Here is a 27579-nt window from a genome sequence, read left to right on the forward strand (position 1 = left end):
TAGTTCGTACACTTCGTACAAGGAAAAAAACCTTCTCCTGCCATCACAACCAAACAATCGTAAAACAAGAAACAGCAAGAAAAGTGGGCGTTAGAAATGGTCGGCAGTCTCAGTCAGTCAATGAAACATGACGCCAGGAGACTGCCCCAGCGAACTCCTTCTCCGCTGGGCCTCTCCCAGAATCAGCGCAAACAGCCTCTTGGCCAGCTCCCCTTCGTCCCAGCCCTTGATCTGGGACTTGAACGCGTCGACGCACTCGAGGTGCCACTTCTCCAGCACCAGGGACTCGCCCATGCTAGTGACGACCTTGCCCAGGTACCTCTGCGACACGGGAGGGTACCTTTCGCTAAAGGGCCGCTGCCGCCGCATCTGCAGGAGCGTGTCGAGGAAGATCCAGTGCTGACGGGTCCAGACCGTCTGGGAGGGGGGTTCTCGTCTGCGATGCTTCCTGACCGGTGGTTTCTTCGTCACGCCTGCGGGCTTGATGATTCTTGGGGCGAGCGCCGGGAGGGGGTTTTGTTTCTGTTGCTGCGGCTGCGGCTTGGGTATGCTGCCCTTACCTGCCCGCGGCTGGACATGGTTCGGCACCGCAGCGGCGGTGCTGATATTGTCCCGGAACACCTCACCATTTGCCCGGAGGCGCTGTTCGCGGAGCCGAGCTTGCTCCTCGGGTGACAGCACGCTGCCCGTAAACTCAACCACTCGTCCTGGCGTGTGAGGCTTCAGGGGAGAGCGGAGATTTGACTTCTTCGGTGAGGCATGCCTTGGCGGCAGAGGCCTTAGTAGAGGCTTCAAGCTGGGCGAGTCATCAACAACATTGGACGTTTCGAGCTGCCATCTCTGAATGTCTTCATGAGTCAACTGCATCCTCGTCGGACTCGTACTCAACTGAGATGACGAGGTCTGAAAGAAAGAGGAGTCGTTAGCCTGTCGCGGCCGTGGGGCAAAGTTCTGCTTCTGAGCAATTGTGAGAAGACCGCGTCTCTCAGGGGTAGCGGGAGATGAGGCACCTTCATCTACTTGCTCATCCTCCGGTGGATCGGATGGGATAGACGAAGATGGAGGAGCTGTGCGATCAAGCTTTCCCGTGAGTCTGGGAAACAATGACGTCGTGGGTATTGTGGAAGGCTCCTCTTGTTGGACTGCTGCTTGCTGGTTGATCCGCTCAGCAGAGGCCTTCGGTTTGATGGATTTGAACTTTCCGGCCAGCAATCCTGGAATCGTAGCCGGCGAAGAGAAAAAAGACGACAGGTCAAATCGCTTGGATTTGGACGCAGTCGCCGGCGCGTGCTCGGCCTGCTCTTGAGACAACAGAGGAGGCTCCTCATCCTCAGCGTCCATGTCAGACTGCCCCTCATCGACCGTCTGCTTGGTGCGTGACGTATTTGGCAGAGCACTCGAAGTAACGGCCGTAGGTACCTTTTGTGCGTCCCTCCAGGAGCTTGTGAGGCTCGGGCCAGTGTTGCGATCTTGTGTCAAAGGCATCAGCGGCTGCTGTAATACTGGGCGAGGCGGTACTTCCCGCTGTGCTTCGTATTCCCAAAGATCAATGTCATCGTCATCGTCGTCATCTTCGTCATCTTCCTCCTCTTCGTTGTGTTCTTCCTGCTGCTTCCCCTGCTGTTGCTTCCGTTGCTCCTGATGCCCCTGATGCTCCTCCTCTCCTTGAGCTTGCTCTTCATCTTGAACTTGACCTCGGTCATCATCATCCTCCTCCTCAGCCCTGTCTGGCTCTTCTCCAGCACCATCAACCTGGACGAGGGGAAGAGGTTGGTGACTGCTCCCAATACCCGAGAAGCGCGATGGTTGTGTTAATGGGTTATTGCCTCTAAAACCAGAGTTTATGGGACGCTCCGTTGCGAACAGATTCGTGGTACCGCCACTCGGTGGCGTGTTGCCCAGAGAGCTGGCTACTGACTCTCTCGATGGAGGCCGTTTCCTGTTCAGGGCCTCTCTTGCACTCGCATCAAGTGTCGGACGTGCACTACCGAGTATCGGACGCGCGCTACTGAAACCCGTACCGAAAAGCCCGGATCTAGCATTTCTCCTCTGGTCCGCAGTCACGCCGTTAGCAGTCGACTGGTCACGGCCAAAGCGGAACGCCTGCGGTGGACTTTTGCTCGGAGGCGGCTGGCTGCCTTCTGTGGCGCTGTGGGACGGCTCTTTGCTTGCAGAGCTCCTGAACGGACTCCTCAGCTGCTTTTCTCGTTCCCTTGGCGAGGGAGGGTCAGAAGTGACGGTTTGCAGAACTCGGCCAGCTCGCATGATGGAGGAAAGGACTGGTCGTAGGATCGGGTACTGCACGTGGTCCTGAGGAGGGACAGATTGAGGATCCTGAAGTGGCGATGACATCTGATGAGGTGGTGTGGCCTCGACTGGCTGCACCTCACGCTCAGGTGTAGGCTCCAACTGTTCAGGTTGTTGTTGGTAATCAGAGCGCATTTCTCTGTCGACATGGTTCTCCTTGTTCTCGGGCTGGCGGAGAGCAGGAAAATTTGTTCTCCAACGACTTGAAGCTTCGTAGGGATGGATCTTGCGTTCCTCACGCTGCTCGTAGCGCTCGTGCTGTCCATTTCCCTCAAGCTCGTCATGTTCCTCGTGATGCTCATGTCGGTCGACCTCTTCCTGCTCGCCATGTTCCTCATGATGTTCATAGTGCTCAACCTCTTGCTCCTCATCTTCTTGCATCTCCTCATGTTCCTCGAACTCGTCATGCTCAGCGTCTTGCATCTCCCCTTGTTCCTCATGATGCTCATATCGCTCAACCTCTTCTTGCTCCTCATCGTCTTGCATCTCCTCATGTTCCTCATTATGATGTGCATATTGCTCGACCTCTTCTTGCTCATGTTCCTCATGATGTTCATGGTGCTCGACCTCTTCCTGTTCTTCATCATGTCCCTCATTATGATGTTCATAATGCTCGGCCTCTTCTTGTTCCTCATCGTCTTCCATCTCCTCATGTTCCTCGAACTCGTCATGCTCATCGTGTTGGTTGAGTCCTCCTCCACGTACTTGGAGCTCTTCATGCTCCCCAAAGCCTTCGTGTTCCGCATATTCCTCGTGTACCCCGTGTTCCTCGAATTCGTGTTGCTCTTCGCTCCCCTGCTGCTCGGTATATCCTTCCAAAGCCTCTTCATGCTCCTCGTGCTCTTCGTGCTCTTCCTCTTCCTCTTCCTCCTCCCATTCTTGCTGTTTGTGGGCTTCCGCTTCTACCTCCTCGTCATACTCTTCCATTTCTTCCTCTTGCCCCTCGTGGTGTGCCGAGTCTTCCTCTCTCTCTCCCTCATCGTGCACCAGCTCCATATCCTGTTCCTGTTCCTGCTCCTCCTCGAGCTCCTCTTCTTGCCCCGGCTCTTCATGCTCTAAAAAATCTCTGTGCTCCTCGTGCTCCTCTTGCCCCTCCTGATAGTGATCATCAAATTCCGGATGATCTTCATGGCCACCGTAGTCTCCATGTTTCCCATGCTCTTCATGCGTATACACTTCGTGCCCATGCTCTTCGAGGCCATGCTCTTCGTGCTCACTCTCTTCGTGCCCATGCTCTTCGTGCCCATGCTCTTCGTGCCCATGCTCTTCGTGCCCATGCTCTTCGTGCCCATGCTCTTCGTGCCCATGCTCTTCATGATCACTCTCTTCGTCTTCGATATGCCGTACTGGAGAACTCGTGTCAGGCACTGCAAACCTCCCCGGTGCCAAGAAGGCTCTATTGTACCTTTGCGTAGCAAAAAAACCTTGTTCCGGGGCCTTGTCGGCAGCTTCTTCAATGTCATCATCCGCATGCGTTTCGGTATACTGGGCTGGTTCCTCCTCGATGTGTTCCTCCTCAACGTGTTCCTCCTCAACGTGTTCCTCCTCAACGTGTTCCTCCTCAACGTGTTCCTCCTCAATGTGTTCCTCGATGTGTTCTTCCTCGACATGTTCCTCCTTGACATGTTCCTCCTCGGCATGTTCTTCTTCAGGATGCTCTTCCGCATGATGCTCCTGAATTTGCTCTTCTTCGGCATGTTCGTCCTCTCGTTGCAATCCGTACTCCCCCAAGTCAACTCTTCGGTCACTCTGAGTGGCAGCAAAGTTCAAGGGCTTAGGCGCCGCGGCATCGAGATAATTTCGAGGAATATCGGAAAAGGAATCTTGGTAGTTTGAGCGCTCCCTTCTGGACTGTGCGGATGACGGCTGTTTACCAGCTCTAGTGGGCGTCGGCTCGTCCTCCCTCTCATGTTGATCAAACCTGAACAGTCTCCCCGACCTCTTTGCAGCTGACCGCAGAGTCTGATGCCTCAGTGGCGAGGTCCCCATCTTCTTAGGTTTACGGGACCACCACGGACTGAGGCTCAGACGCGCGTTTCTTGCGGATTCTCGGATGATAGGAACAAAAACGGGTTCCGGCTCCGGCTGGTCTTCGATCTCGGGCTCCTCAGGGATTTCGATCTGCTCTGTAATCTCTACTGGATCGCTGGTTTGCGCAACTTCCCTTCTTAGTGATTCCAGTGTGTTATTGATGAAAAGCTGCGTTTCTTCGCCAACCTCGTCATCATCTCCAACAGGCTGGAATGAACTGTTACCGTTGCGACTGCCCTGTAGCGAGGGGATTCCATTCATGAAGATCATGCTAAAGTCCTCTCCCTGAGCGATCGTATCGTTGGTCTGAGAACTAAAGTCATCGATGTGCTCGTCCACGGTGGAGTGATCGCTTGCTTCGGGAGCACGGCTGTCATGGTTGCTTTTGGAGGGCCGCTGACGAGTCGAAGATTGCCCTGCGGCCCTGGGTGTCGCCTCGTTGTCGTCATTGTCAGGACCTTGTCTCGATGATGGAGGCGGTATTAAATCCACGGCGTCGCTTTCGCTTGTCCGGCGACCGCTCTGGACTTGGCTTCTTTCTGCTGTTGCTTCTTCTGCTATTCCAACCAGCTCGTCGGGCGCCATTGCCTGTCGTCTCCGACCTCGTTTCGCAGCCCCCAATTCACTAGACGGCTGAGAGGCCTGGGTTTTGGGCGGACGCCCTCGCTTCTTTGAGGTTGCCGGCGTGGCATGAAAATTTTCTTTGCCGTCATCAGGATGTAGCTGTATAGTGCTTCCTCCTCCTCCAAACTTGTCGGTGCGTATACGGCGTGGGTTCCGGCTGATCGGTGATCCCGCTCTCCTCTTGATGCCCGCTACCGGGTTGGGCGTTCCATTAGACATTCGAGGGCGGCCCCGTCTCCTGCTGGGGGTGGTGGCGGTTGTGAGCTCGTCCTCGCCAGTCTCCCGCAGCGGGACCGTCGTCGTGACTGTTTCGCCGGCCCTGCGCCGCACGGTAGAAGGCGACGAGACCGGCGACTTGAACAGCTTCCTCCTCGCGCCGTTCGGGGTCGAGGCCATGGTGTCGCTCGGGCCGCCGTCGCCGTGGCCCTCCGTCTGGACCAAAGCCAGTGACCGCTGCGGCGATGCTGGTTCACCCGCTTGCACGTTGAGCGTCTGTTTCCGGGGCGAGGCTGGCGAGAGGAGGCGATGATTCGGTTGGCTGTGCGACACGCGACGCGACGCGGGCTGGGTCTTGGGATCGGGCGCAAGGCTGTTGTTAGCAGCAGCGGCAGTAGTAGTAGTAGGAAACGATATTATAGTGGGTTCGTTCAGCGGGTCGGGCGAGCTCATAATATCAACACTAGGCGTGTTGGGGTCTGCGATGCTGTGCCAGCGGAGGTTGAACGAGGCAGACGCGGGCTGGAGTCCGGGCTTTCTGCGCCGGGGCATCTGCAGGCGAGCCGGCCGACTGTCTCATTCCAGATCGATCTACGGATTCAACACTGTACAGTCGCATGTACTGCTCTCATCACAGGGCTACTACTAGCCTCAGCGTGAGGTGCGTGCGAAGGGTTTCTTTTCGAGGCATGTATTCGTCACCAACCGTGACGTGCAAAGCTACATTCATCCAGCCTGGCCTTCCGGGCACTGCCCACAACGGCTTAGCTTCGCTCTCTTTGGGGCCTTGAGCTCGATTCCTCCAAGCTGCGTCTGAATCGCAGTATCGTTACTCCGGAGCCGTATCTATGCAAGATCGTGGGTGCGCAAGTGATCCATGCCCTCAGAATGGAGTCAATAAAGGCTACCAGCTCAGTGACATGCCTCCGACTTTCATTCACTTCCCCAGATTTATCTCTGGTCTAATATCAAGGCAGCTTTTACTAACAACACCACCATCCCGCGGCTCATCTTAAACCCAGCGCTTGCGTCCGAGTGACTCCCGCCATCCCCAATCCAGCACCAACCTCGGCATCAGCCACTTAGACTTCAGGTTCTCACCAGCATCTTTGCCTTTCCCCCAAATGCCCCGAAACACCCCGCCAGAGTCACATGCAATCCCCCCAAACTCCAGCGCACTAGCGGGTTCCCACGGGGGAGGCATGACTTCATTCCAGCGCACTTCTGCCGCGCTAGAGCGCCATCGAGTGCCGCGACAGTAAGCCAAAACGTCGGCTTCAACTTTTATCCAGACGATACCTCGGCTTGCATCCTGCCAGGGGGTTTTTGCATCAAATGAACCACTGAACTTCCGATTAAGCTTCATGGTTCTCTCGCCGATATATCACTGAGCTCCGAGCTTTTCCTTCATCCTGGTTCCTCATCGCCGGACGTCACTCAATCCGCAGGAGGGCTTCGCACTATCAACAACAACTGACCGACAAGTAACCAAGCCCGCTCAACCCCGATCTCCCGACGACTTCCAACGCCATGTCTGCCAAATCTCCTCTTCCGCAAAACGACAATGTCGCCCACGCCCTTGCCGGGGCTGGCGGCGGCATCCTCTCCATGATCCTGACGTACGATCTTTCTCTATACCTTGTTCGCGTCACCGCAGCCCGCCGTCTTGTTGCTAACCCCCCCGGAATAGCTACCCTCTCATCACCCTCTCCACCAGAGCCCAGGTCGAGTCCAAAAAGGCCGAGAGCAAGTTCACCGAGGCCGTGCAGAAGATCATCGCGCGCGAGGGCTTCTCGGGCCTGTACTCGGGCATCAACTCGGCCCTCTTCGGCATCAGCGTCACCAACTTCATCTACTACTACTGGTACGAGTGGACGCGGGCCTTCTTCGAAAAGGCCGCCACCCGCGCCGGCCGCGCCAGCAAGAAGCTCACCACCGTCGAGGCCATGATCGCCGGCGCCATTGCCGGCTCGGCCACCGTCATCATCACGAACCCCATCTGGGTCGTCAACACGCGCGTCACCACGCGCCGCCAGGAGCCCGACCTCGAGGCCGGCGGCGGCGGCGCCGACGGAAGACGCGCCAAGGCCCCTACCACGCTGGGGACGCTCATGTCCTTGCTGAAGAAGGAGGGGCCGCGGGCCCTGTTCGCGGGAGTCATCCCGGCGCTGGTGCTGGTCATCAACCCCATTCTCCAGTATACGCTCTTCGAGCAGATGAAGAATGCTGTGGAGAAGAAGAGGAAGGTGACGCCCACCATAGCGTTTGTCCTGGGGGCCCTGGGCAAGCTGTTTGCGACCAGCGTGACGTATCCTTACATCACCGCCAAGAGCCAGATGCACGTCGCTGCCCATAACGAGAAGAAGGAGGGCATGTCCCAGGCCCTAAGGCGTGTGGTTAGGGACGAAGGCTATGCCGGTCTATACAAGGGTGAGTCGATGGATCTGTAACCCATACCTGTCGCTTCTTCAGGAGCAATGGGCAACTGACGAGAATACAACAGGCATTGGCCCCAAGGTTACCCAGAGCGTCCTCACGGCTGCCTTCCTCTTCGCCTTCAAGGACGTTCTCTACGAGCAGACTGTGAGACTCAGGATGGGCCGCAACAAGGCGTAGAGTACAGTCACTCTCCTACCGCGCCAGTGGTGCTTGTTTTACCACTACACTGTAATTTCACCCTCTTCCGACAGACCGTATCGAACTACGAACGCTGTTCGAGGAACCGGTAGATAGGGGCACTAACCTTTCTTTTCCTTTTCCTCTCTCTCTATGCTGTACCATTAGTGTACCATCACCACAGGCAAGGTGAACTTTTACAAGAGGCGGACGATATCCCTGAGGATTTAGAATGGGCCTTGGAAAGAAGTTTCAAAGGGCAGCTTGAAGTTAATGTATGTATGTACGTCATGAATGAAGAATCTAGGATCTGATTCGACTTTCTTCCTGGCTTTCCATCTCTCTCGTGCGAATACTTGAACACATATTAGTTCTCCTTGATAATTAGGTACGACTACATCTCTCATGCCAGCGGCACGATCTTTGGGACAAGCCAGAACGGATGGTACGCCTTCTGCGGCTCAGGAACCTCGACCTTGATCTTCAAATCCTCCGGATCCGCGGCCTTGGACACAGCCTTCTGCACCGCCGCAATAGCAATCTTGGTCGCAATGCACGACTTGAGCCCGTTCTTGGCCGCCTCGGCCCACCGCTGGTGAGAGCCGACCGAGAAGGACTCCTCGGCCGTCATCTTGCTCAGCGCCTCGAAGCCCCTCTTGGCGCCCTCGACCGCCCTCTCCGCGTACTCAAACAGCTCCTCCATGTCCGTGTCCGGCTGCAGCGTGCCAGTCGTGAACTCTTCAAAGGTGGGCAGCACGGGGAGGCCCACCGGCGCGAACGGCCTCATCCGGATCTCGTACCGGAGCTCGTCGGTGCCGTACGGCCGGGGCGGCGCCTTGATGAGCTTGAGGCGGTTCAGGACGGTGTACAGGCAGGACAGCGAGTCGGAGAGCTCCCAGGTGACGGCTGCGTCGAGCAGCGACAGGCGGGTGTACATGAGCGACCGCTGCAGCTGCGGGCCGACGGTGGGATCTGACGGTGCGGGCTGGCTCTGCGCCTCTTCGACCCTCTTGATGACGAACATCTTGATGCGCTCGGTATGGTGCAGGCGGGACTTGGCGATGTAGTTGAGATACCAGTACATGCCGGCGAGCTCGTCGGCCTGGTAAATCTCCAGCTCGAAGCCCAGCTGGATGATTTGCTCCATCTGCCGCAGCTTGTACAGGTACGTCCACGACGACAGGGGCAGCGAGTAAGACTCCACGCCGCCGCTGCTGCCCATCGATGACCTGTACATTGTCGGCTGCTCCTTTGCCTTGACCTGCAGGATCTGGTCGATTTCTTCCGCGTCCAGCTGGAGAGCCTCCCAGTCGCGAAGGAGGTGGCAGAGCGTCCTCCTCACCCGACACCGATTCTGGCACGCCGTGCGCAGGATGTCCAGAAACGGCTGCGCCGCCCTCGTCCTGAAGAGCTCCATCTGCTGCGCCATGGCGTACCGCGGATCTTGGACGGCCTCGACCTCGTCGTTGAGTCTGTCCAGGTACTGGTGCGCCGGCATCGTCAGAATGGCAAAGTCGTCGTCGAGGAGCTGGCGGATGCTCATAGACCCTAGAACTTCCATGGCGTCGAATAGGAACGTCTGCAGTAATGTTCGCACATACACGATGGGCTGCGGCTTCTTTGCTTGAAAAGTAGTTACGAACGTCTGTGTTTCTTTCGTCAGCACAACTTGGACGTTTATCTCCACGGTCGGGTCGGCGACACGTACCAGCAAGCACTGCGAGTCAGTATAATGTAAAACGTCGATTAGCTCCAGGGCGTCTTCGAACAGACCCTTTAGGTGGCCAAAAGCGACGTCAAAGTCCAGTTGAACAATGGGCCGCGGAGGCATAGTGCTGGCCAGCTTCCTCTGCAGCTTAGCGCTGAAGGCTTCATCCACCGGTGAGGCAAGCGAGTGAGTTGTCTTCAAGGCTGGCAAGATGGCAAGGCCTTCTTTCCAAGGGTTCTTGGCCAACTCGGGCTCCTTCATGTGCTTGGGGCACTCCACCGCATCCAAGAAGATATGCCTCAATTTCAGGCGAAGCAGCAGGGCTTCGACAAAGTCGTCTGGGATGGAGCCTCGTTTTGACTTGAGGGCCGCCATGGCCTCGAGTAGAACGTCCTGGATCGCGTTTGTCGGTATACTTGCTAGAAGTGTGCGGTTATATGTGTTTGTGACAAAGTCTTCTTCCTAAGGCCGTCGGCTTAGCAACAGAACCACTGCCAGCAGCGGAGCAAAGACTCTTCTTACCTCATAATAATGCTCCGACTTGATCCTCTCGTTCACATAGCCGCAGCTTTTGAGCATGCCCAGGCAGTACGCCCGGAGGACCTGAAGCATAAGCTGCTCGTTTGGGTCATGGCCGCCGCCGCGGATGAAGGTGGCCTCTTGGATGCTACGAGGATCCGGCATAGAGAGGGCCTCGACGTAGAAGCTCGTGAAGAGAGTTTGAGAGAGGGGATATCCTAAATGCCATGACATCTGATAGAACATGAGCGCTTGAAACACGGCACGGCGCACGCATCTCCGAACTGACCTCGTGACATAACAGCTGGTCTATGATGCCGAGCACCTCCTCTGGTAGCAGTAACCTGGAGACGTCGTAGAAAGGTTCTACCTCAGCCTCCGCAGCAGCGCATCCGCTGTCCATCTTGGGGTCCATGATCTACCGCCGAGTCAGCATACGGGAGCCTCATACACTAGGCAATACTCCAGCAGAAGACGAACCTCCAGGGCTGCGACGGAATCGAACAGCGTAAAGAAGCCATCCTTGACGATGGCCCCCGGCTCAAGGGCTGTTTGTTTGTATGTCCGCAATCAGCTTACGTGCACTGCAGACTCTCTCAAATCCCCTTGGGGACCCCCCCCGAAGATGCGGCTTTGCTCACTCTTGACAGCATCTGAAAACTTTGCCGTAATGTCCACGGCGATGATGCCCTCGCTCCTGATGTTGGGCGCTATCGTCTCCGAAGGCGAAGAGCCCCGGCCCAGCGACAATCTCGCGATTTCTGCGCTGCCTCGCGATTAGAAATTATACGCTTGAAGAGTGAGAGGAGCTGGTGGTGATGAGCTCTGATTGAAGCCCATCTTGGAGGGGTTTTTTTCCGCACCGTCAGGCACCCCGATGCCAAAGTCAGCCATGTCTTGCAGATGGGATTTTCACGCTCGGCGGCAGTCAGCTCTGCATGTTTTTATTACTGCGCGCGTCGTTGTCTAAGGTATGAAGAGGAGAAGAGATAAAGAGAAGCTCCCCTGGTGGTGGCTTGAAATGGGGTCTGGCTTTTGGTGACGACTAGAAGAAAAGGTACGGCACACTGTTCGCGGGCCGACACACAGACCTAAAGCGAAGGACAGCAGCACAGGACAGTGCCGGATGCTTTGAGCAACCTCCCTTTATTTGATGCACAGTTTCGGCATGTATTTGCGTGCAGAGTCTACGAGGCAAGAAGCATAGAATGGGCTTCTTTTCGACGAGTTTAACGGGATTGCGGCGATTGCAGAGGTCAGCAGCTTCGTCACAGGCTTCAGTCGCATTCCCCACCATGCGTACAATTCTCTGTCCTGTCAACTGAAGTCACCCCTCTCCAAATGCTATCAGTCGCGGGAACACAGCAACCCAAGCTCTGCTCGAAGCACCTAAACGGCCCATGTTGTATGATTTCAGTTGCCTCAATCTATTGATGTATTGCAGCAATTAGTTATTTTACAGCGCCCGCAGTCCGGAAATCAGCCCCAGTCGCATGGCGTTTCTTGTCGGTCTTCCAACATCTATCACACGACCATTTCGCCCATCTCATCCTTCGGTTCCCTTTTCAATTGTCCAGGTTAAGAAGAGGCGCTCTCGGCCATGGCGGCGGCGTTGGCGGCAGCGAGATCCTTGGACTCGCCAGGCTTGCCGTTCTGCTGAGGCATTAACAACCCGGTCCCGTCTCTCTGTCCGTACCAGCTCGCTCCAAGTCCACATACCTTCCAGACAGCAAATCGCAGCTCGGAAACAGCACGTCGCTCGGCAACAATTCTCTTGTCCTCCTTAAGGCTTCGGCGGATGGCGCGGGCCGCGACGGCCAGGTAGCGGTTGTAGCTATTTTTCATGGCGGGTTAGCGATCATGGGCTCGCAGACTTTCGGCGGGAGAAAAAGTGTCGCAGCGCAGCGGTCAGGAGCGCATCTCGGGGCAGCGAGAACGGGGTCGCTTCGGCAGGGGATCAATCGACGTACGTCAAACCGGCGGCTTTCCACGCAGCAGTCATCTTGGCGGATCGATGGGGGGTTGAAGGGCGGAAGTAAGGCGTTGTTAATGATTGCCGATTGAATCTTTGCCAGAACCGAGCGCTTGAGCCTGCACTAACACCTGAGGCTGCAAAAAGTCACGTGCGTTGGATTGCTGACTCAGCGGTGTTCCGCAGCTTCCCGTCACTTACACAGACTTGACAGACCACACTCCGTGTTAATCCGCAGACTATGTATGTACAAGCAACTTGCATGAGAGCTTCAGTTCCAATTCTCCGGCCCCTGTCATGAACTGGCCCAGTACTTCCTATTTCCACCAATTCAAGACGGCATTCGGGAATCTGTGTTGCATCTCGCACAGGCCAGCAAGCCACCAATTCCGAGTGTGTTTTTTGCCCGGAATTGGCCATCTCGCATCAGCAGGTCCAGCAAGACCGGAGTGATCAAGTAAGCAGGGCTGCATCTCATCCCCATCTCTCCTTTGCTGAGATGAGCTTAGTTGGGTCAGCCGTAGCTCAGTGCTTGTACGGACGGCATGCAGAGTAGCATAGCTCGATTGATTTATTGCGGAAGACTTGCTCAGCCCCAACGACGCTTTCAGAAGCTGAGACGCGGACTATCTCACTGGCAAGGATCCAAGGACTGGGCCTCCCCTATTCGTCCGTTATCTCCTGCGGAGATGGCTTCTGCTCCGCTCGCGAGAGCCTTCGCTGGCAATGGAGCTGCTTAGTATCGGGCGTTAAAGGCACCGGTGCCCTATCAGTCTGCCTTTGCTCCCAAGGAACTCTTCCTTCTTCAATCATGCTCTTGTTCTCACTCTGAACAAGCAGAATGTCCCTTGCTGTCCAGGGCAGACGGCGCCAGCCGCAGGAGCTACTCCTCGCTGATGGCAAAAGGATCATCGTGACCCTTCCTGAGGACCTCGAGGACGTTCGCCGCAAATACCTAAACGACGATGATGCGCAAGTGGAGGTGGTCGTTCACGGTTCCCTAAAGCACAGCCAATACCTTCGGCAATCCCGGGATCATCACGAACAGCGCCGGCAGCTTTTGCGGGAACAACACGGGCCTGCCTTTGACGAATGGGAGCTTGTTCATAGTCAGCTCTCGTCAGTAAATACAGAGCTGGAGCGCCTGGAGAACCAAGCATCCGGGCTCTATGGCAACTTCAGCAAGTTTGGCTACGACGCTGCCGTGCGGACCTACAGTGATGAAGATCCGCCTGTTGCGTCTTCGCACACATCAATATCTGACAAAGCCCGAGGGCAGCAGGGCCAGGAGGGAGAGCGTCACGGAGGAACTACCAAGCTGTTCAAGCGCCCAGTTGTAAGGCAGTGGTTCCATCAGGGTGTGCTATGGAGAGCGTCGGAGCAGACAGAAGTCATGGCCATTGAGCTGTTCCTGGATCTCGTGTACGGTATGTTGTCTGTTCATACAGAGTCTTCGATATGGATGACGTTGGTTAGTAACCGCAGCACCAGTTGGCATCATTCATTCCAACGGCGAGCACATGGCGGAAGAAGCAACAGCACACGAACTCCTTCGCTTCGTCATCACATTCGTCATGACCTGGAAGATATGGACCGACATCACTCTGACGCTCAGCTGGTTCGAGACGGACGACGTGGTCACCAGGCTGGAGATTCTGTTTTGCATGTCCTGTCTCATTGGGTAAATCCATCTACAGCATCAGTGACCAACTAACTACACTTTGGCTGACAGGCAGCAGATTTACCACGAACATGACCCATATCTTTGTCCACGATGCAGCACAAAACACCTATGTGCAGCTTGTGTCCTTCTACCTCGCCACCCGCATCGCCACCGCAGTGTTTTATGCCACTGCTGCCTGTCTTCTGCCCATGATTAAGGGCCCCATGGTCTTCCAGATAATGGGCATCGTCACCCCAACAGCTCTATGGATCGCCAGCATCTACGTTGACATGCCCGATCGTCTGGGGCTCATCATTCCGGCATTGGCTCTTGACTTGTACGGCCAAGTCTTCTACATCAGGCTATTCAAGTACGGCCAAGGTCAGGTGCCCGAGGGTAGATGGAAACAGCGGCTCGGTCGCATGTTTGAGTTTTATCCCGCCATGAGCATCGAGCACCGAGTCGAAAGGATGAATGCATTCGTGTCGCTGGTTCTCGGCTATTCGGTTGTCGCCATCCTGTTCCAGAGCAATGGTGGCTACAATATCAATGCTTTTCTAGGGAAAGCCCTACTGGCACTGATGCAGGCGTTTACGTTCAACTGGATCTACTTTGATATCGATGGCAGCGGCCTCAAGGTGCATGCCATTCGGCGTTCTGGAATCTCCGGTAAGTCCTGTCACATATGTATTTCTCCCTAAATCAAAATCTCCCCCTAACACTTATGCAGCCGGTCTCTGGGACATTGCTCATCTGCCGTTCATCATGGGCTACATCGTCGCCACGGCAGCCCTCTCGAGGCTCGTCTTAGCCACCGACGTGCCAAACACCAATCCAGAGCAACTCGCAGAGTCTTACCGGGACAACGCTGGGGACCATTTCAACGCCGGCGTCCGTTTCTTCTACTGCCACGGCCTGGCCATTGCCCTTCTGTCCATGGCAGCCATCTCGTTCTCTCACGAGCACAAGAAGCCGCCAACGCTCCGGCTGCACAAGAACGTCCGGCTCGCCAATCGCATCGCCGCCTGCCTTGTCATGTTCTTCCTACCAATGGTGCACTCGCTTCGATCTCTTGATCTAATTTCCATTACGTTGGGCTTGTCGATATGGGTGCTTGTCGTGGAGCTTTGGGGAAAGTCGCGTACCGATGACCCCTTCATTGGCGAAAAGGACGGCTGTTCCATTACGTACCATGCGAACAAGAAGATGAATGCCCCAGATGAGAAACAAATGAGCGGCGGGGCGTTGGAATCGGGCAGAGGAGAAGAGTCTGCTGTTTAGCTTGACTCTTGTCTCCTGTTAACAGCTATGAAAGGCACTCTTAGAAGAAGCATTCTGACAGAACATAACAGACTCGGAATATACTCTACGATATCAAACGTGATAAAACGGTCTATGATCCACCTCACATCTTCTACATCACTCTTCCTGTCCCTCATCAACCAATAAGCGACACCGTAGCAATGGCCTGCTGCATCCTCCTCCGATCAACCTCCTTCTTCAACATGACCAAACAACTCGCCACCACCAAAACCTCCACCCGCTCCATCTCCCCCTTGACCCCCTCCCACTCCCTCAAATCAACCATCAACCTTCCCCCGTTCCCCGCCGTCGTCGCCTTCGTCCCCCTCGTCCTCACCTCCTCGTTCCGCACAAACCGCGCCACGGGAACCCTCCTCTCCTCCTGCTGCCCCAACCCGCCCTCCGAAGCAACCATGACGATTCGATCCAGCACCAGCAAGCTATCATCCGCTCCTCCTCCTCCTCCTCCTCCCGCAGCAGCAGCCTTCTTCCTCTCCCCCCGCCCCGCATAACGCCACTCAAAGGTACCGAGATGCTGCGTGCGAAAGACTTGCGCCCGCGTGGCGAGCCCCTTGTTCACGACTTGAATTTCTTCTTCTTCTTCTTCCTCACCTTCCTCGCCGTGGCCTGTGACGAGCTCGATTTTGGGCGGGCGGCCGGGGCCCCAGCGGTATGTAGTTCTGCAGACGAGGTTGTTGTTGTTGATGTTGTTGTTGTTCACGTCGCCTGCGCGGATGAGGATGCTGTTGCCGGAACAGCGGAGGGGGCGGATGGATTCGTAGGCGAGGTCTGCGACTGTGCCAGAGGCGACATCTACGTTGTATATCCGGATGGGGATGGGGCGAGGGGGCGTGGGCAGGGCGATGAGGGGGCGGCCTTGGGCTTCGACCTGGAAGGCCTTTGTGCAGTGAAAGTATGGTGGTTGAGGCGATGACGACAAGCTATAGACGTCGACATGGTGGTGATGGGGGGCGTCGTCGTAGTACTTGGGAGGTGAAGAAGAGCTGGAGTGGGAGGATGTTGCTGACAGTGCTCTGAGTTGGTAGCTGCCGGCTTCGTAGGGTGGAAGAGATGAAGCTGTTGACGATGCCCGGGACGGCTTTTGGTGGAGGGAGAGGACTTGGGTTTGGGTGGTGGTTGCCATTGTATGAGGTCGGCGAGGAGGCTGTTATATAGCGAAGGAGGAGATTGTATAGATTTCTAGATATCAACAAAATACTGCTGGATGGATGCTGCCGTCCTGAATGCAGCCTGATGCCAACCAGTTTATATATGATTTCCCCAACGCCACTTACATGCAGCACCCCTCTCGCTTGAACCACATATTCACCACCATCACGCATCATCGCCATGGCCCTCGTCTTATGTTCCCAAGCCACAAAGGCAACTACCTACCTCAAAACACCCGCCATCTCAGCCAAAAACCGCCCAACCCGAGCAATACGGCCCTCCTCAGCCACAACCCATCGCGTCGCCATCAAGCTCCGTTGACAGAAAAGCGGATCCCGCTATGTCTCTTTTCCTCGCTCAGCCCAAAATACGTGGAATACGATGCAGCGCGGACCAATCAGACAGCAGCCCGGAATGGGAGACCATGAGCTTCTTAGCGTTGGCGTCGTTGGGCAGGAGGATCCTTTTGTGGAGACTAGCAAAGCATAATCGCACCTACCTTCATGCTCTCTTTACAGTACTCTTTCTTACAGCACTCTCTCTCTCTCTCTCCGTGTCTTCGGTCTGGCACTTCAAGGGGAAAATAATGCCCCGTGACTTGAGAAAACCCAAGTGGCTGTACCATCAAGTCGTTTCTAGTCTGGATATCCTTGAGTTCTGAAGCCTACCTATGCACCAGAAAATCCGGTAGTATGTAGTACTGAAGAATGTCGAAGCTTAGCACAATACCTAGTGAGAATAACGGAGAGTCGGCATGTCTATTAGAACTCCAAGACCGTGGCACATGGCCGAGCAACAGTCGTATTGCTCGTACAAAATGACCGCTCCCGATGTGCTTCATAGCCAATGTACTGTGTTGATGATGCCACGAGATATCTATAATGTGTTAATGCACCCTCTTAGCTGCAAAGCCATCTTCCAACCCAGATCTTACAACGTATCGCTCATTGTACACATTCGGTTCGCCCCTGATATTCGTACTGATCATTGGCATGCCAACGCCAAACAAGCGTGCGATGCCAATATGCCAACACGCTCGCATCCAAACAGCCACGCCTCTACAAACGCTTTCCAAAAAAGGTAATGTCATTGTCCAACTGTTCATCAACCCATCTCGGCCACTCGTTGAACATCTGATGTTCGTGATCCACTCGCGCGTTGAGGTGTTTGAGCCAACGAATGAATCCGGGATCCATCCGATTGTCTTGCCGAGCAGGGTGCTTCTCTCGCACAGCATATTCTTGCTCGTTGATGAAGGCCATGATTTGCGACAGCGCTATCCAATGAGTATGCAAGAGGATAACGACCTGGTTATTTGCGTTGATGAGATCCTGGAACAAGGCATGGGGCAGCAGCATCCACCATGCGTATTGTCTCGAATTGGCCTTGTATGCTGCGGCAAAGAAAAACATGTCAGCGTTGCCACTGTGCCACCAGATCCTGTAATCAGCTCACCTTCGAATGAATTAGTGAGGAGACAGGATGAAATCGTCTTCAGATGTCCGTGGTAATCGATTTCGACCTGTCGCGTACACAGGGGACCTAATCTTTCAATGGACTCAATAGCTGCCTCCGCCCATCCCCTCTGAATCAGCGGCAGTCCCTCCATATATGGCGCGAGGACATCATCATTGTTCGATTCGAACAGGTTGTTGAAAAGGGGCTTGATGCTCTTAAACATCATCTGCATCCCCACAATGACAATGCCGCGGATGAACGTCATGTACTCGGCCAGTCCATCCTCAAGGCTGACGGATTGAAATGTCAGTGCAAAGCACGTCGCCACCAGAGCGTTGGCCTCCTCGTAAGTCAAGTCCATCTTTGACGTCTCTGTCAGTCGTTTCTTGATCGCCTTGACGGCCTTGATGCGGTGTCCCATGGCCACGGACGCCAGGCTGCTATCGGTATGCATCAATTCGGAGGCTGCGTAGCCCAGGATAGCGTGCATAAGGAATTCATGCTGGCGAGAGTACATCAGTCGTACTGATCGATCAAACGGGGTGCTTCCCGCATGTCATTGACGTAACACCAAATAGAAGTCACAGACATACGTTATGTGCTATGCTTGGAATCTCGTGGGTCCAGATCTCCTCCTGCTTGAGAGGATGGTGGGGATAGCACTGGGTCAAGAAGTATTGAAAACATCGCATGTCCTGCAAGCTGAAGAGGGGTATCTGGTTGTGAGGCTGCTAGGTATGTCAGCGCAGTTCCAGATGCCTATTGCTGGACGTATCGTGGGGGTGGTCTTGAGAAGATAATACCTGGTGCGTGATCTGGGGCGAGGCGGGATACTCGCATTTCAGGCCTGTCTTGAGACAGTGACCGCAGGCTGGATGTGTCTCTTGGCACTACAGTGCAGCACATGCAGCGACTGTCGCATCAGCCTCTCGTGTTCTGCCAATGGCAATGACCGTGCTGAGCCTTTACCTTGATGCGCCTCCGCTTGCAGTTGTAACATCCTCGGCGGCTCTTGGTGTGGCCTCTTCTCTCAAGCCGCTGCCTGGCCTGTGCCGGCAAGCGACGGAGGCTCAGATCGAGCGTGTCGTAGTTGTTGCTGTTGCCGGACAGAGCCCTCACGCTGGGACCAGGCGGCGTGTGCATCCCTTCTCCTGAAGAGCCCGAGAGCGACGCTGTCGACTGGCCCTGCATCGAATCCATGAAGCCCATGTCGTCGGCCTGCAGAAAGGCGGCATAGTCGAAATCAGAAGGTTCAGGAAACGACATGATGTCGTCGTCAAAAGACTGCAAGTCCATGGTGGGCGAGGTCTCAAGGGCGCAATAGACAAGGTATAAGCACGTCTTTACGGATTCGCTCGCCGGATGACTCTTGTGCGGCCCCACGCGCTTTACTTGGGAGTAAGGTATGATTGTGACATACGCAACTGTGAGTGGCGCGAAGACGTAGCCGGTCTCGGCACTGGCTTGGGAATCGTGAATGACTTGGCAACAATTTGCGAGCGGCCGGCAAAGCAGATAGGCGAGCGAAATCAGATCCTTTGCCAGGCCGTGAAGTGCTTTGGTCGTCAAATGCCGTAAATGGAAGTCTGAAGCTGGTCGTTTCGAGAGCCGGCACTTGTTGTACTTTTAGCCGCAGCTGGAACGGAGCACCTTTACTCCGTGTGCCCACGTACGAGTATTCCGTGTAAAGCGCAGGCGTGTGGCCGTGGATGGCATTCCCTTGATCCTATCCAACCGATATTTCAAAGGGGGCATGGCTCTGAGCCACTGAAATGGCGTGGATCCCTTCTTGTTGCACTGATGATGATCAGGCTCTCCAGTAACGTAACTCTCACCCTTCTGCACAGCCTGCCGTTCGTCCGTAACCTGGTCCATTCTTGGCCGCCATGCCTCTGACTCGCTTCAGCCTACCTTTTCCCAGCAGAGATCAATACGAGTTACTAAGATACGGTTGACAGCATGCATATATAGTAGTACCTGGCAGAATCAACGGTAATTGCGCGCTAGACAGAGCGCGGCTGGCGAGTATCGAGGCGCTGCACTCGTCCCACGTGCTTGGGGGTTCTGTTGGTGTATGAGTACATGCTAGGTAGTAGGCGTGGTGCCAAAGGCATTAGCCGCAGCAGTCCCTTGATAGTGTGGCTGCATGACGCCTTCGCACGTTGCGAGCCCGCAGGTGGAAGGATGTTTGCTCTGTAGCCAGAAGGCTCGCCGTTGGTGGTTAAAGAGCGAAGAGCACAGCAGATTGTCGGGACTGAAAAGCCCTTCATGCGAGATCATCTTTGCTTGTCGTCATCCCTTTGTGTCAAGGTTCTTTTCGGCAACTGGTGGTATCAGAGCCACCCTCCGTGTCTCCTGGAATGCGTCGAGCTCGTAGGTACTTGTACTGTACTGTGGCGCGTTTGCCTTCCAATTGGTTTAGGACGATCAACTCACCCCGCGTTTCTCCCCACGCTTCCAGGGTAGACCATCAACAGCTCTCGACGGGCGGCGCTGATCAGTCAAGCGGCAACACCAAGCAGCATGAAGGTGGCGTTCGTCGGTGAGCGTTGTACAAGTAGGAACTTTTCGCTCCCTTTGCATTAATGTTCAGGGTTGACGCTGTATGGTGCTGAAAGATTCGAGCGAATGACGAATGCACTCGACGCGGCTGTTTGACAGTCCCCTCGAGTTGGCGGATAATCGGCACCGAAGGGACCGGCATACATGCTGGGTGGAAGATTTCAGCGCAATGCGAAACAATGCGCAATTTGAGACGTCGAGCCTCCTGAACAGAGCTTCCACACCCAAGAGGCATTCCCACAGTTTTGCTTGGACGAGTTGTCTTCTCAAGGCTTAACCTATAGACACCACTATTGGGGTCTTCTGAATTGCACCACACTACCTACGTTTGTTCATTGCATGGATAACACGAGAACTCAACTTCAACAGACATTGGGGGCCAAGAATTCCATCTTGGCGACCTTTTAAGCTCGGTAGCAGCCGATCGCAGGCCAAGCGTGACAGCCGCAAAGAAATCGCAGCAGTACTCCCCGGAGCGCTAGACCTTCCAATATCGGTTGGTCAACGAAGCCAGAAGGGTTTGTTGGCGCGAACCATGGGCATCATGTCCAGGTTCCCCCAAGAACATGGTGCTAATAAACTGGATACGATGACAGCTGAGATGGAGCTCCGATAGTGGCGCCTTGTCGCAATTCGATAGAGACCTGTCAAACCATCGTGGCGTGTCATCACCGGTGTTGATGCTATCATTTCGAACGATGCCAGCTTGCTGCGAACAAAACTCAGGCCAGGCTCTGGCGCCTACTGACACGCAATCTCCGGACATGGCGGTTCCAAGTATAGCTGGAGTTGGATCGCCCCAACCAAAAGAAACGAGATCGCACTATCAGTGGTGAACATAGCGGGTATCGATGTCACCAAGATTAACGGAGAGACACAAATTGAAGCCCCAACTGAAACGCCCAAGAATACTCAATCAGTCAATTAGGCATACTGCTATGCTATACGTGTAAGTTGAGATCAGTCATTTACATGGACGACAGCAGGACCAGACGCTCCACTGCGCCCAAGTCGGCCCATTGGTCGAACAGGCCGGGCAACGGTGACGGGAATGCGCGTTTGCTCCGTACGAAGTCCTCGTATGTGTGATTTAACAAGTGCCGCTTCTGTCAGGCAAAGCCCGGGGGGCTGCCATGATATTCCCAGGGTTCATGGATCCTTGCGCCTGGTATCCTGGCCCCTGAACCTGGATACCATGCCACGGTATGCATTGTTACGGAATCAAGGTGCGAGCACACCGATGACAAGGGCCGTTGACGTTCTTGGGCAGAGTCTAGAATCCAAAGCCGGAAGGGAAAGGGGCGAGCAATTTGACATATCGCGCCATTCGGGTAACGGAATGCGTGGAGTTGCTCTGTCTCTCTTGGCCTTGAACACACAGCCATCGAGCTTCCCGGAGGCACGACAGGGCCAACGGTTTCCAAGAGATTGTCTGCCCACCTCCTTTTCTCTTCTCAATCTCAGCGACAACATCTCTATCTAAGCAATACGGAGCGAGTCTGTGCGGAGTACGGAGAACCAGGCTCGGAGTATAGGTACGGAGAACTGCAGGCAGTGTCTAAACAGGCTCTTGGACCGAGGCGCAAGCTGTGAAAAATCATGCATACAAATACAGCATGAGGAGCAGTATCCACCCTGCAAGGTACAGTTACCTTCTCATCTGCCACCTCCTACTGTAATCAATGACTGCAGATGGGATTCATGTTAGTAGTATAGGACAAGAGGTGGTGGAAGGACGAGTCCTGCATGTCTGCTGCTCGTCGGGGCGCTCGGTTGCTCGAGCCCTACCTTAGGAGCCAAGCAGCGCACAGGGCACAGAATCGAGAAGCGTTCTACGAGCTCAACATGGAACCCTTGTAGTCGTCGTCAAGACGTGGTTGAGCGACTCATGCCTCCGGACGCCAAGAGACGCCAAAGGCAAAAAGCAAAGAAACAAACGCAAAAAGGAAGAAACAAAAAAAAAGCCACCGCCATCGTCTTTTGTGTGCGTATCCCGGATAGCCTTGGCGATTTACCGAGCCAACGTGGCCAAGGGGTGGAGCTCTAGTTGCTTAGGTTTGTCGCCCAACTGAAGGGTGTAGCATGTAGTGTAAGCTGCAAGTGCATCGTGGGCCGGAAGCCAAGTCCAATGGTGTGCCACTTTAGCTGCGATCTAGTCTAAACCTCCTTTGTGACCTCGCGGCCTGTTTGTTTCAGAGTATGCCGTGGCGTGAGAGTTGAGCCGTTCAAAATGTGCTCAAAAGGAAGACGAGGAAACATGTGGGATTGGAGCCACGTCTCGTCGACAAAGTTGCAGCTATCCGTGGCTGGCTGGCTGAATCAGGGCGCGCAAACCTTTATTCGACGTGCAGCAATTGTCTCACAGCCCCGTGGAAGCACGCTCAGAATCTACAATTAGTTTTGCTCCGTGAGACATTCCCACACGGGCAGACAATAAACAAGGAAAACAAGGACCTGGCTCGAAAGTCAAATTAAATACTCGTACATGTGTTCATTGTTTGCGGAGAATGAGACTCCATTCCTGTCTGTTCGTATGGCGGAGTACTCCGTGCGCGCCCGCCATCCCGTGTTATAATACTACACGTATGCTTCTATTGGGGAAGCATTTCTCGACGCCATGCCCTCGGGATATTCGCTTGCTATTTTGCCCACTGGCTTACGAAGCAGGCCAAGATCCCGACCCCCTTCTATTTTGGTGAGCATGAAACCAATAGCCGTCCCTTGCAGTCACGTTGACAGGGGGAGAGGACGCGGTGTTTGGAAGGGATGACGAGTCCTTGTACTTTGTACTCGCACGGTTGGAAGATGCCGAGGGTCGGACGAGGACGGCGTCGATTACCAAAGACTGCAGTCCTGCCGGGACTCCTCTCGCAGGCTCGTTACGACGAGTGGATGATGGGTGTGAGTACCTACATGCTCGAGGGATTGCCTTCAGCTCAAGTGCAGCCACTCGAGGAGGGAGCGTCAAACCTGGAGCCCAGATAAACTCTGGAATGGAATACGAAGGTAATAATGCGTGACCCAGGCTGACAGACTCGTATCGTATTGTCGATCTCTCTGCGCATGCGTCGTTTGCAGTCTTACTTGCACCTGCACCTCGTACCTTACATGAGGCCCTCTCAACCCACTTTACAGATCCAGGAAAAAGGTACCCAGGCAGGTAATCCGTGGTTCGCATTTCTAGGCTGGCTTGTAATTTGTCCGAGAAGGAAAAAGGGCAAAAGCCCGCATCAGTGCTGATCCCTACGATATAGTAAGAGTAGTGTGTGTATCAGGAGAAGATGCAGCCTGCAATGTGCACATAATGGGCCTGCCTGCAAGATATCTGACTGATGAAAAGTGACAGAGACAAGCACCGATGGCGTGGCCGAGGGCTCCTCGTTGGGGCCGGGATTGCCTGGCCAAAGCCTCGACTGCCTTCTCCACCAGTGCCAGAATCGGACAAGCAGGCGAGGGCCTGGATAGACCAGAGAAGGGAGAGTGAAGTGGACAGGCCGGGTTTTTTTCCGGCTGAGTGCAGAGAAGAAGAAAAGTGAAAAATTCAAATTCCAGAAAGCAACAAATCCTTGCACTACTGCCACCAGAATCCCACCTCAGCAAGCCAGATCTGGGCTGGGCCACAGCTTGCCATGCGAGGGCGGTTTCACCTTGACTAGAAGGGTGGCCGCCGTGCGAAGCGATTGGGCGCAGGCGGGCCGGCCTCGGGCGTTGCAGCTGCTGCCAGCCAACCGGAAGCCTGTGCCTGGCGGGCGGCGGCCAATCAGCAGCCGGCGGGCTGAGCGCCAGCAGCCTCAACTGGCGCTGTGCCTGACCTGTTCCTGAGGAGCTCCTCTGAAGCCCCCCCCAAAGCCCCCCCCTTGACCCCTGGCGCTAGAAGGCCTGGGCCGGCGCTAGAGGCGCTGCGACTGGGGCCTGGTCGGTTAACGGCCAGCGTTGGAGCGTGTTGGATAAGCCGCGCCGGGGCATTTCTTGCTTCGTCTTCCTTGCTTTTTTCCTGACTTTGGGAGACCCAAGACTGTCGTGGACGTGCGGAGCTTTACACTGTTTTGACTTTTGGTGCGGCGTGATGTGATCAGATGTGCTGCACGAGGGAAACAAGCGTCGAGAAAGGCCGCCCTGGACGGCATCTGATGGCATGCGGTGCTGCAATATTGCTGCTGTGCGTCCCTTTGACATTCGTCCATTCAATATCGATGGAACAAAAGGTAGGACGGCATGTGATGCTGCCTGCCATGCAGGACTTTGCTGCTGAGAGCCGGGCGGTAGTTGTACTTGTACATGTCTTTCACTGTGTGGACCATTGGATGGCAGACTCCAACAAGGCCGGCTGCGACAAGTACCTCGGGGTGACCTGACCAAACAAGGCACGCCTTGTACCGGGCTGTGGATGACGAGCTCAGTCGAAGCTGCTTTGTGCTCGTTTGCGGACTCTCTGTTTGCGTTTGGACCTCCAGAGAGTACCTGCCAGGGGCTGTCCGACCTCGTACCTTATCTCGTCGAGCACAGCATGCGTCCTCCGTCCTGCGTGTATCACGGTGCCCAGCTGCAGCCAGCTGCAGGTACCTCCAGCTGCAGGAACCCTCATCACACACTCGCAGCAAATCATGCAGCCCTGAATCGCGCCTGTTTGTCCTCTGCAGGTACCGCAGCCCTTTGCCACAGCACTACTGTAGAAGCCCCCCCCCCTCGCCCTACAGGGGTTGAGGGACCCCGCTGCCCTGCCCCGTCGTACCGCTACCTGCGCCGGGGCCAGCGCCTGTACCTTGCAGCAGGCCCTGCACCTGGCGGCTTCCACTTGCCGGGTACTTCAGGCCCCCTCGCCCCTCTCCTCCCCAGCTCATCTCTTCCCTTCTCCTTCTCCTCACCCTCTGCAGCATTTCTTTTTCCCGGCATCTCGCCAACTCGTCTTTCCTTTATCTTCTCCAGTCGCCAGTCCGACTTCGTTTGAATTCAGCCAGGCTGTTTCACTCCTTACTTCTGCGTCTTTGATAGACCTCGCACTCCTTTACCGGCCGCGCCGAACTCAACCCAACTGCCTCGCATCAGCAATACAAAAGTCGACTCGACTTGTCCTCACAGTCCTTATCCCAACTTGCAGAACCATCAAGAAATCACAACCGTCAACACCAGACAAAATGTACAAGGCCGTTGCCCTCACCTCCATCGCCGCCCTCGCGGGCCAGACCATGGGTCTCAACGTCCACCGTCACGAGCAGCACCACCAGGTGGCCAAGCGAGCCATGACCACCGACTGGACCACTGTCTGGGAGACCGTCTATGTCACCGTTGACCCGGGCGCGTCGACTGCCGCTACCGCTGCTCCCGCTGCCTCTGCTGCTCCTACCGGCTTCGGCGCCAAGGACATCCCCAGCCCCCAGGCTTCCGCTCCCGCGGCTGGCAACAACGCTGGACCTGTCCCGACCGTCACCTCGACGTCTACCGTTGTCGTTGCCTCCTCCAGTGCGGCGGCTGCTTCGTCCCCGGCTGCCTCGTCCCCCGCGGCTCCTGCCCAGGCCACCACCTTGGCCACCGCTGTCCGCCCGACCACCGTTGCTGCTCTCGACATCAAGCTGCCTGTGGCTTCTTCGGTCCAGCAGTCCTCGTCCGAGCAGGCTGTTTCCTCCACCCCGGCTGCCCCGGCCACCACGGAGACTCCCACTCCCACTCCCACGCCTTCTTCCAGCTCTCAGGCTCCTCCCCCCAGCACCACTTCTCAGGCTCCCGCTCCCAGCAAGTCTGCCTCTCCCCCCGCTAGCAGCGGTGGCAGCCCCTTCCCCAGCAAGCGTGGTATGGCTTACAACGACGGTACGCTGGCCAACTTCTTTGGTGAGACTTGCGAGGCCTGTCGCTGGGCCTACAACTGGGGCTTCTATCCCTCCGGCATCGACACCAGCAAGTACAGCTATGTTCCCACTCTCTGGGGCCCTAGCTCTGACCACTCTACTGGCTGGGACGCACAGGCTGAGGCTGCTATTTCCTCCGGCTCCAAGGCCCTCTTCAGCTTCAACGAGCCTGATATTGCCAGCCAGTCTAACCTGTCTCCCTCCGATGCCGCCACTTCTCACGCCCAGTTCATGAGCAAGTACGTTGGCAAGGTCCTCATCGGTGCTCCCTCCGTCTCCAACTCGGGCGCCCAGGGCCAGGGTCTCTCTTGGCTCCAGAGCTTCGTTGATGCCTGCAACGGCGTTGACGGCTGCTCGTTCGACTTCTGCAACATCCACTGGTACTCTCCCGCCTCGGCCATCGACACCCTCTTCAGCCAGATCGAGAGCGCTCACCAGGTCTGCGGTGGCAAGCCTGTCATCCTTACCGAGTTTGGCACCACTGGCAACTCTGACGCGGAGACCGCCGCTTTCCTGCAGGAGGCTCTTCCCAAGCTGGACGCTCTCGACTACCTCATGGGCTACTCTTACTTCATGGTTGGCACTGGCAGCCTGCTGTCTTCCACCACTGCCCTGAGCACCTTCGGTATCACCTACGCTACCGACTAAAGCGGCGGCTCCGAGAGCATCTTTCGCTTCTTGTACAGTACCAGCTAGGGATATCTCGATACATCTTTAGCCATTTTTTTCGGACACAAAGAGTTTTTCTTTTATCTCCGGAGGAGGAGACTATCTGAAAGTCACAGCAGACAAAACTACAGGGCATAGGGGGGGAAATAGGCGCAATCTCAATTTCTACTTGTACATATTTTCTTACCATCTGGTTCTTGGATGGCTCTCCATCCACAGTATCGGTACCACTGATTTCTTTTTCTCTCTCTTTTTTTCCTTTGATTTTTCCAACTATTGTTTTGTAAAAAAGGGGGTGCGCTCCAGATATGCTGCCATAGTCACTTTTGGTGGTCATCTCGGCCTTCCGTCCCATATTTTTTCACTTCAATATCCATGAGACAAAGGAGAGAGATGTTCACGGAAACATGAAGATGCAGCACGTGTCTACGTATTAGAATGGCGTCGCGGACAAAGACTTAGCATAGATCTACGAGCTACGAATGGAAAAAGCCAACGTCCTGCGATTGCAACTCCTTTCTGGCTCAGCCACTGTAATGACTTTGTGAATCTCGTGACTTTTGCCCTAGAGTGACGGCTTCCGTGTTCGACAAGATTCAAAACTACCCAATAATGTACCATAACGAAGAGTGTACCTAGGAGTACAGGTATCAAACAAACAAACAGCCTGCAGTCAAACTAAAAGAGCAACCTATGCAGCCTTACGCGTCTCTTTCGGATTCATTGGCTGACAGTAACAGGCATCGGCCGTGTGACCAACGTCCTCAAGCAAATGCAAACCCCCTGCCGTGATCTTGGTCTGCGGCGAGAACAACCCATCTTCCACCGCCAAACTGGACCTGCGCGGCATCAAACGGCCGCACCCACACTCCCACAAAGACTCTTTCGGCTGTCCGACAAGGCTCTTTGAACGAGATCT

At 55.3% G+C, this 27579-nt stretch overlaps 8 protein-coding genes across 8 annotated transcripts; 3 read left to right on the forward strand and 5 right to left on the reverse strand.

Moving 5' to 3' along the window:
* Positions 1 to 117: 117 nt before the first annotated feature.
* Positions 118 to 5730, reverse strand: BBK36DRAFT_158387 (hypothetical protein; the record flags this gene model as incomplete). The annotated part of the gene is made up of 1 exon (XM_024897678.1): positions 118 to 5730. One exon carries the CDS (start codon positions 5728 to 5730, stop codon positions 118 to 120), a length of 5613 nt encoding a protein of 1870 aa, XP_024750675.1.
* A 978-nt stretch (positions 5731 to 6708) lies between these two features.
* Positions 6709 to 7794, forward strand: BBK36DRAFT_158389 (mitochondrial carrier; the record flags this gene model as incomplete). The annotated part of the gene is made up of 3 exons (XM_024897679.1): positions 6709 to 6797; positions 6869 to 7608; positions 7682 to 7794. 3 exons carry the CDS (start codon positions 6709 to 6711, stop codon positions 7792 to 7794), a joined length of 942 nt encoding a protein of 313 aa, XP_024750676.1.
* A 403-nt stretch (positions 7795 to 8197) lies between these two features.
* On the reverse strand, positions 8198 to 10915 carry BBK36DRAFT_1133147 (Mak10-domain-containing protein; the record flags this gene model as incomplete). Its single annotated transcript, XM_024892069.1, has 7 exons — positions 8198 to 9439; positions 9503 to 9964; positions 10025 to 10255; positions 10311 to 10439; positions 10502 to 10569; positions 10663 to 10782; positions 10885 to 10915. 7 exons carry the CDS (start codon positions 10913 to 10915, stop codon positions 8198 to 8200), a joined length of 2283 nt encoding a protein of 760 aa, XP_024750677.1.
* A 663-nt stretch (positions 10916 to 11578) lies between these two features.
* Positions 11579 to 12126, reverse strand: BBK36DRAFT_1134985 (hypothetical protein). Its single transcript, XM_024892494.1, has 3 exons — positions 11992 to 12126; positions 11741 to 11855; positions 11579 to 11674 (listed from the first exon to the last, which is right to left on the reverse strand). The coding sequence occupies exons 1-3, from the start codon at positions 12021 to 12023 to the stop codon at positions 11600 to 11602; spliced, it is 222 nt and encodes a 73-aa protein (XP_024750678.1). The 5' UTR covers positions 12024 to 12126; the 3' UTR covers positions 11579 to 11599.
* A 708-nt stretch (positions 12127 to 12834) lies between these two features.
* On the forward strand, positions 12835 to 14937 carry BBK36DRAFT_1140011 (hypothetical protein; the record flags this gene model as incomplete). The annotated part of the gene is made up of 4 exons (XM_024893345.1): positions 12835 to 13420; positions 13470 to 13674; positions 13733 to 14325; positions 14387 to 14937. The coding sequence occupies 4 exons, from the start codon at positions 12835 to 12837 to the stop codon at positions 14935 to 14937; spliced, it is 1935 nt and encodes a 644-aa protein (XP_024750679.1).
* Positions 14938 to 15094: 157 nt separating this feature from the next.
* BBK36DRAFT_1116360 (hypothetical protein) lies at positions 15095 to 16102 on the reverse strand (the record flags this gene model as incomplete). The annotated part of the gene is made up of 1 exon (XM_024890225.1): positions 15095 to 16102. The coding sequence occupies one exon, from the start codon at positions 16100 to 16102 to the stop codon at positions 15095 to 15097; it is 1008 nt and encodes a 335-aa protein (XP_024750680.1).
* Positions 16103 to 17186: 1084 nt separating this feature from the next.
* On the reverse strand, positions 17187 to 18882 carry BBK36DRAFT_65128 (hypothetical protein; the record flags this gene model as incomplete). Its single annotated transcript, XM_024898435.1, has 6 exons — positions 17187 to 17521; positions 17584 to 18088; positions 18180 to 18314; positions 18390 to 18476; positions 18556 to 18633; positions 18706 to 18882. 6 exons carry the CDS (start codon positions 18880 to 18882, stop codon positions 17187 to 17189), a joined length of 1317 nt encoding a protein of 438 aa, XP_024750681.1.
* Positions 18883 to 25937: 7055 nt separating this feature from the next.
* On the forward strand, positions 25938 to 26639 carry BBK36DRAFT_1116666 (glycoside hydrolase family 128 protein; the record flags this gene model as incomplete). Its single annotated transcript, XM_024890258.1, has 1 exon — positions 25938 to 26639. The coding sequence occupies one exon, from the start codon at positions 25938 to 25940 to the stop codon at positions 26637 to 26639; it is 702 nt and encodes a 233-aa protein (XP_024750682.1).
* Positions 26640 to 27579: the final 940 nt, after the last annotated feature.

The sequence above is a fragment of the Trichoderma citrinoviride genome (genome assembly GCF_003025115.1).
Source record: "Trichoderma citrinoviride strain TUCIM 6016 unplaced genomic scaffold BBK36scaffold_5, whole genome shotgun sequence".
Taxonomy (NCBI): domain Eukaryota; kingdom Fungi; phylum Ascomycota; class Sordariomycetes; order Hypocreales; family Hypocreaceae; genus Trichoderma; species Trichoderma citrinoviride.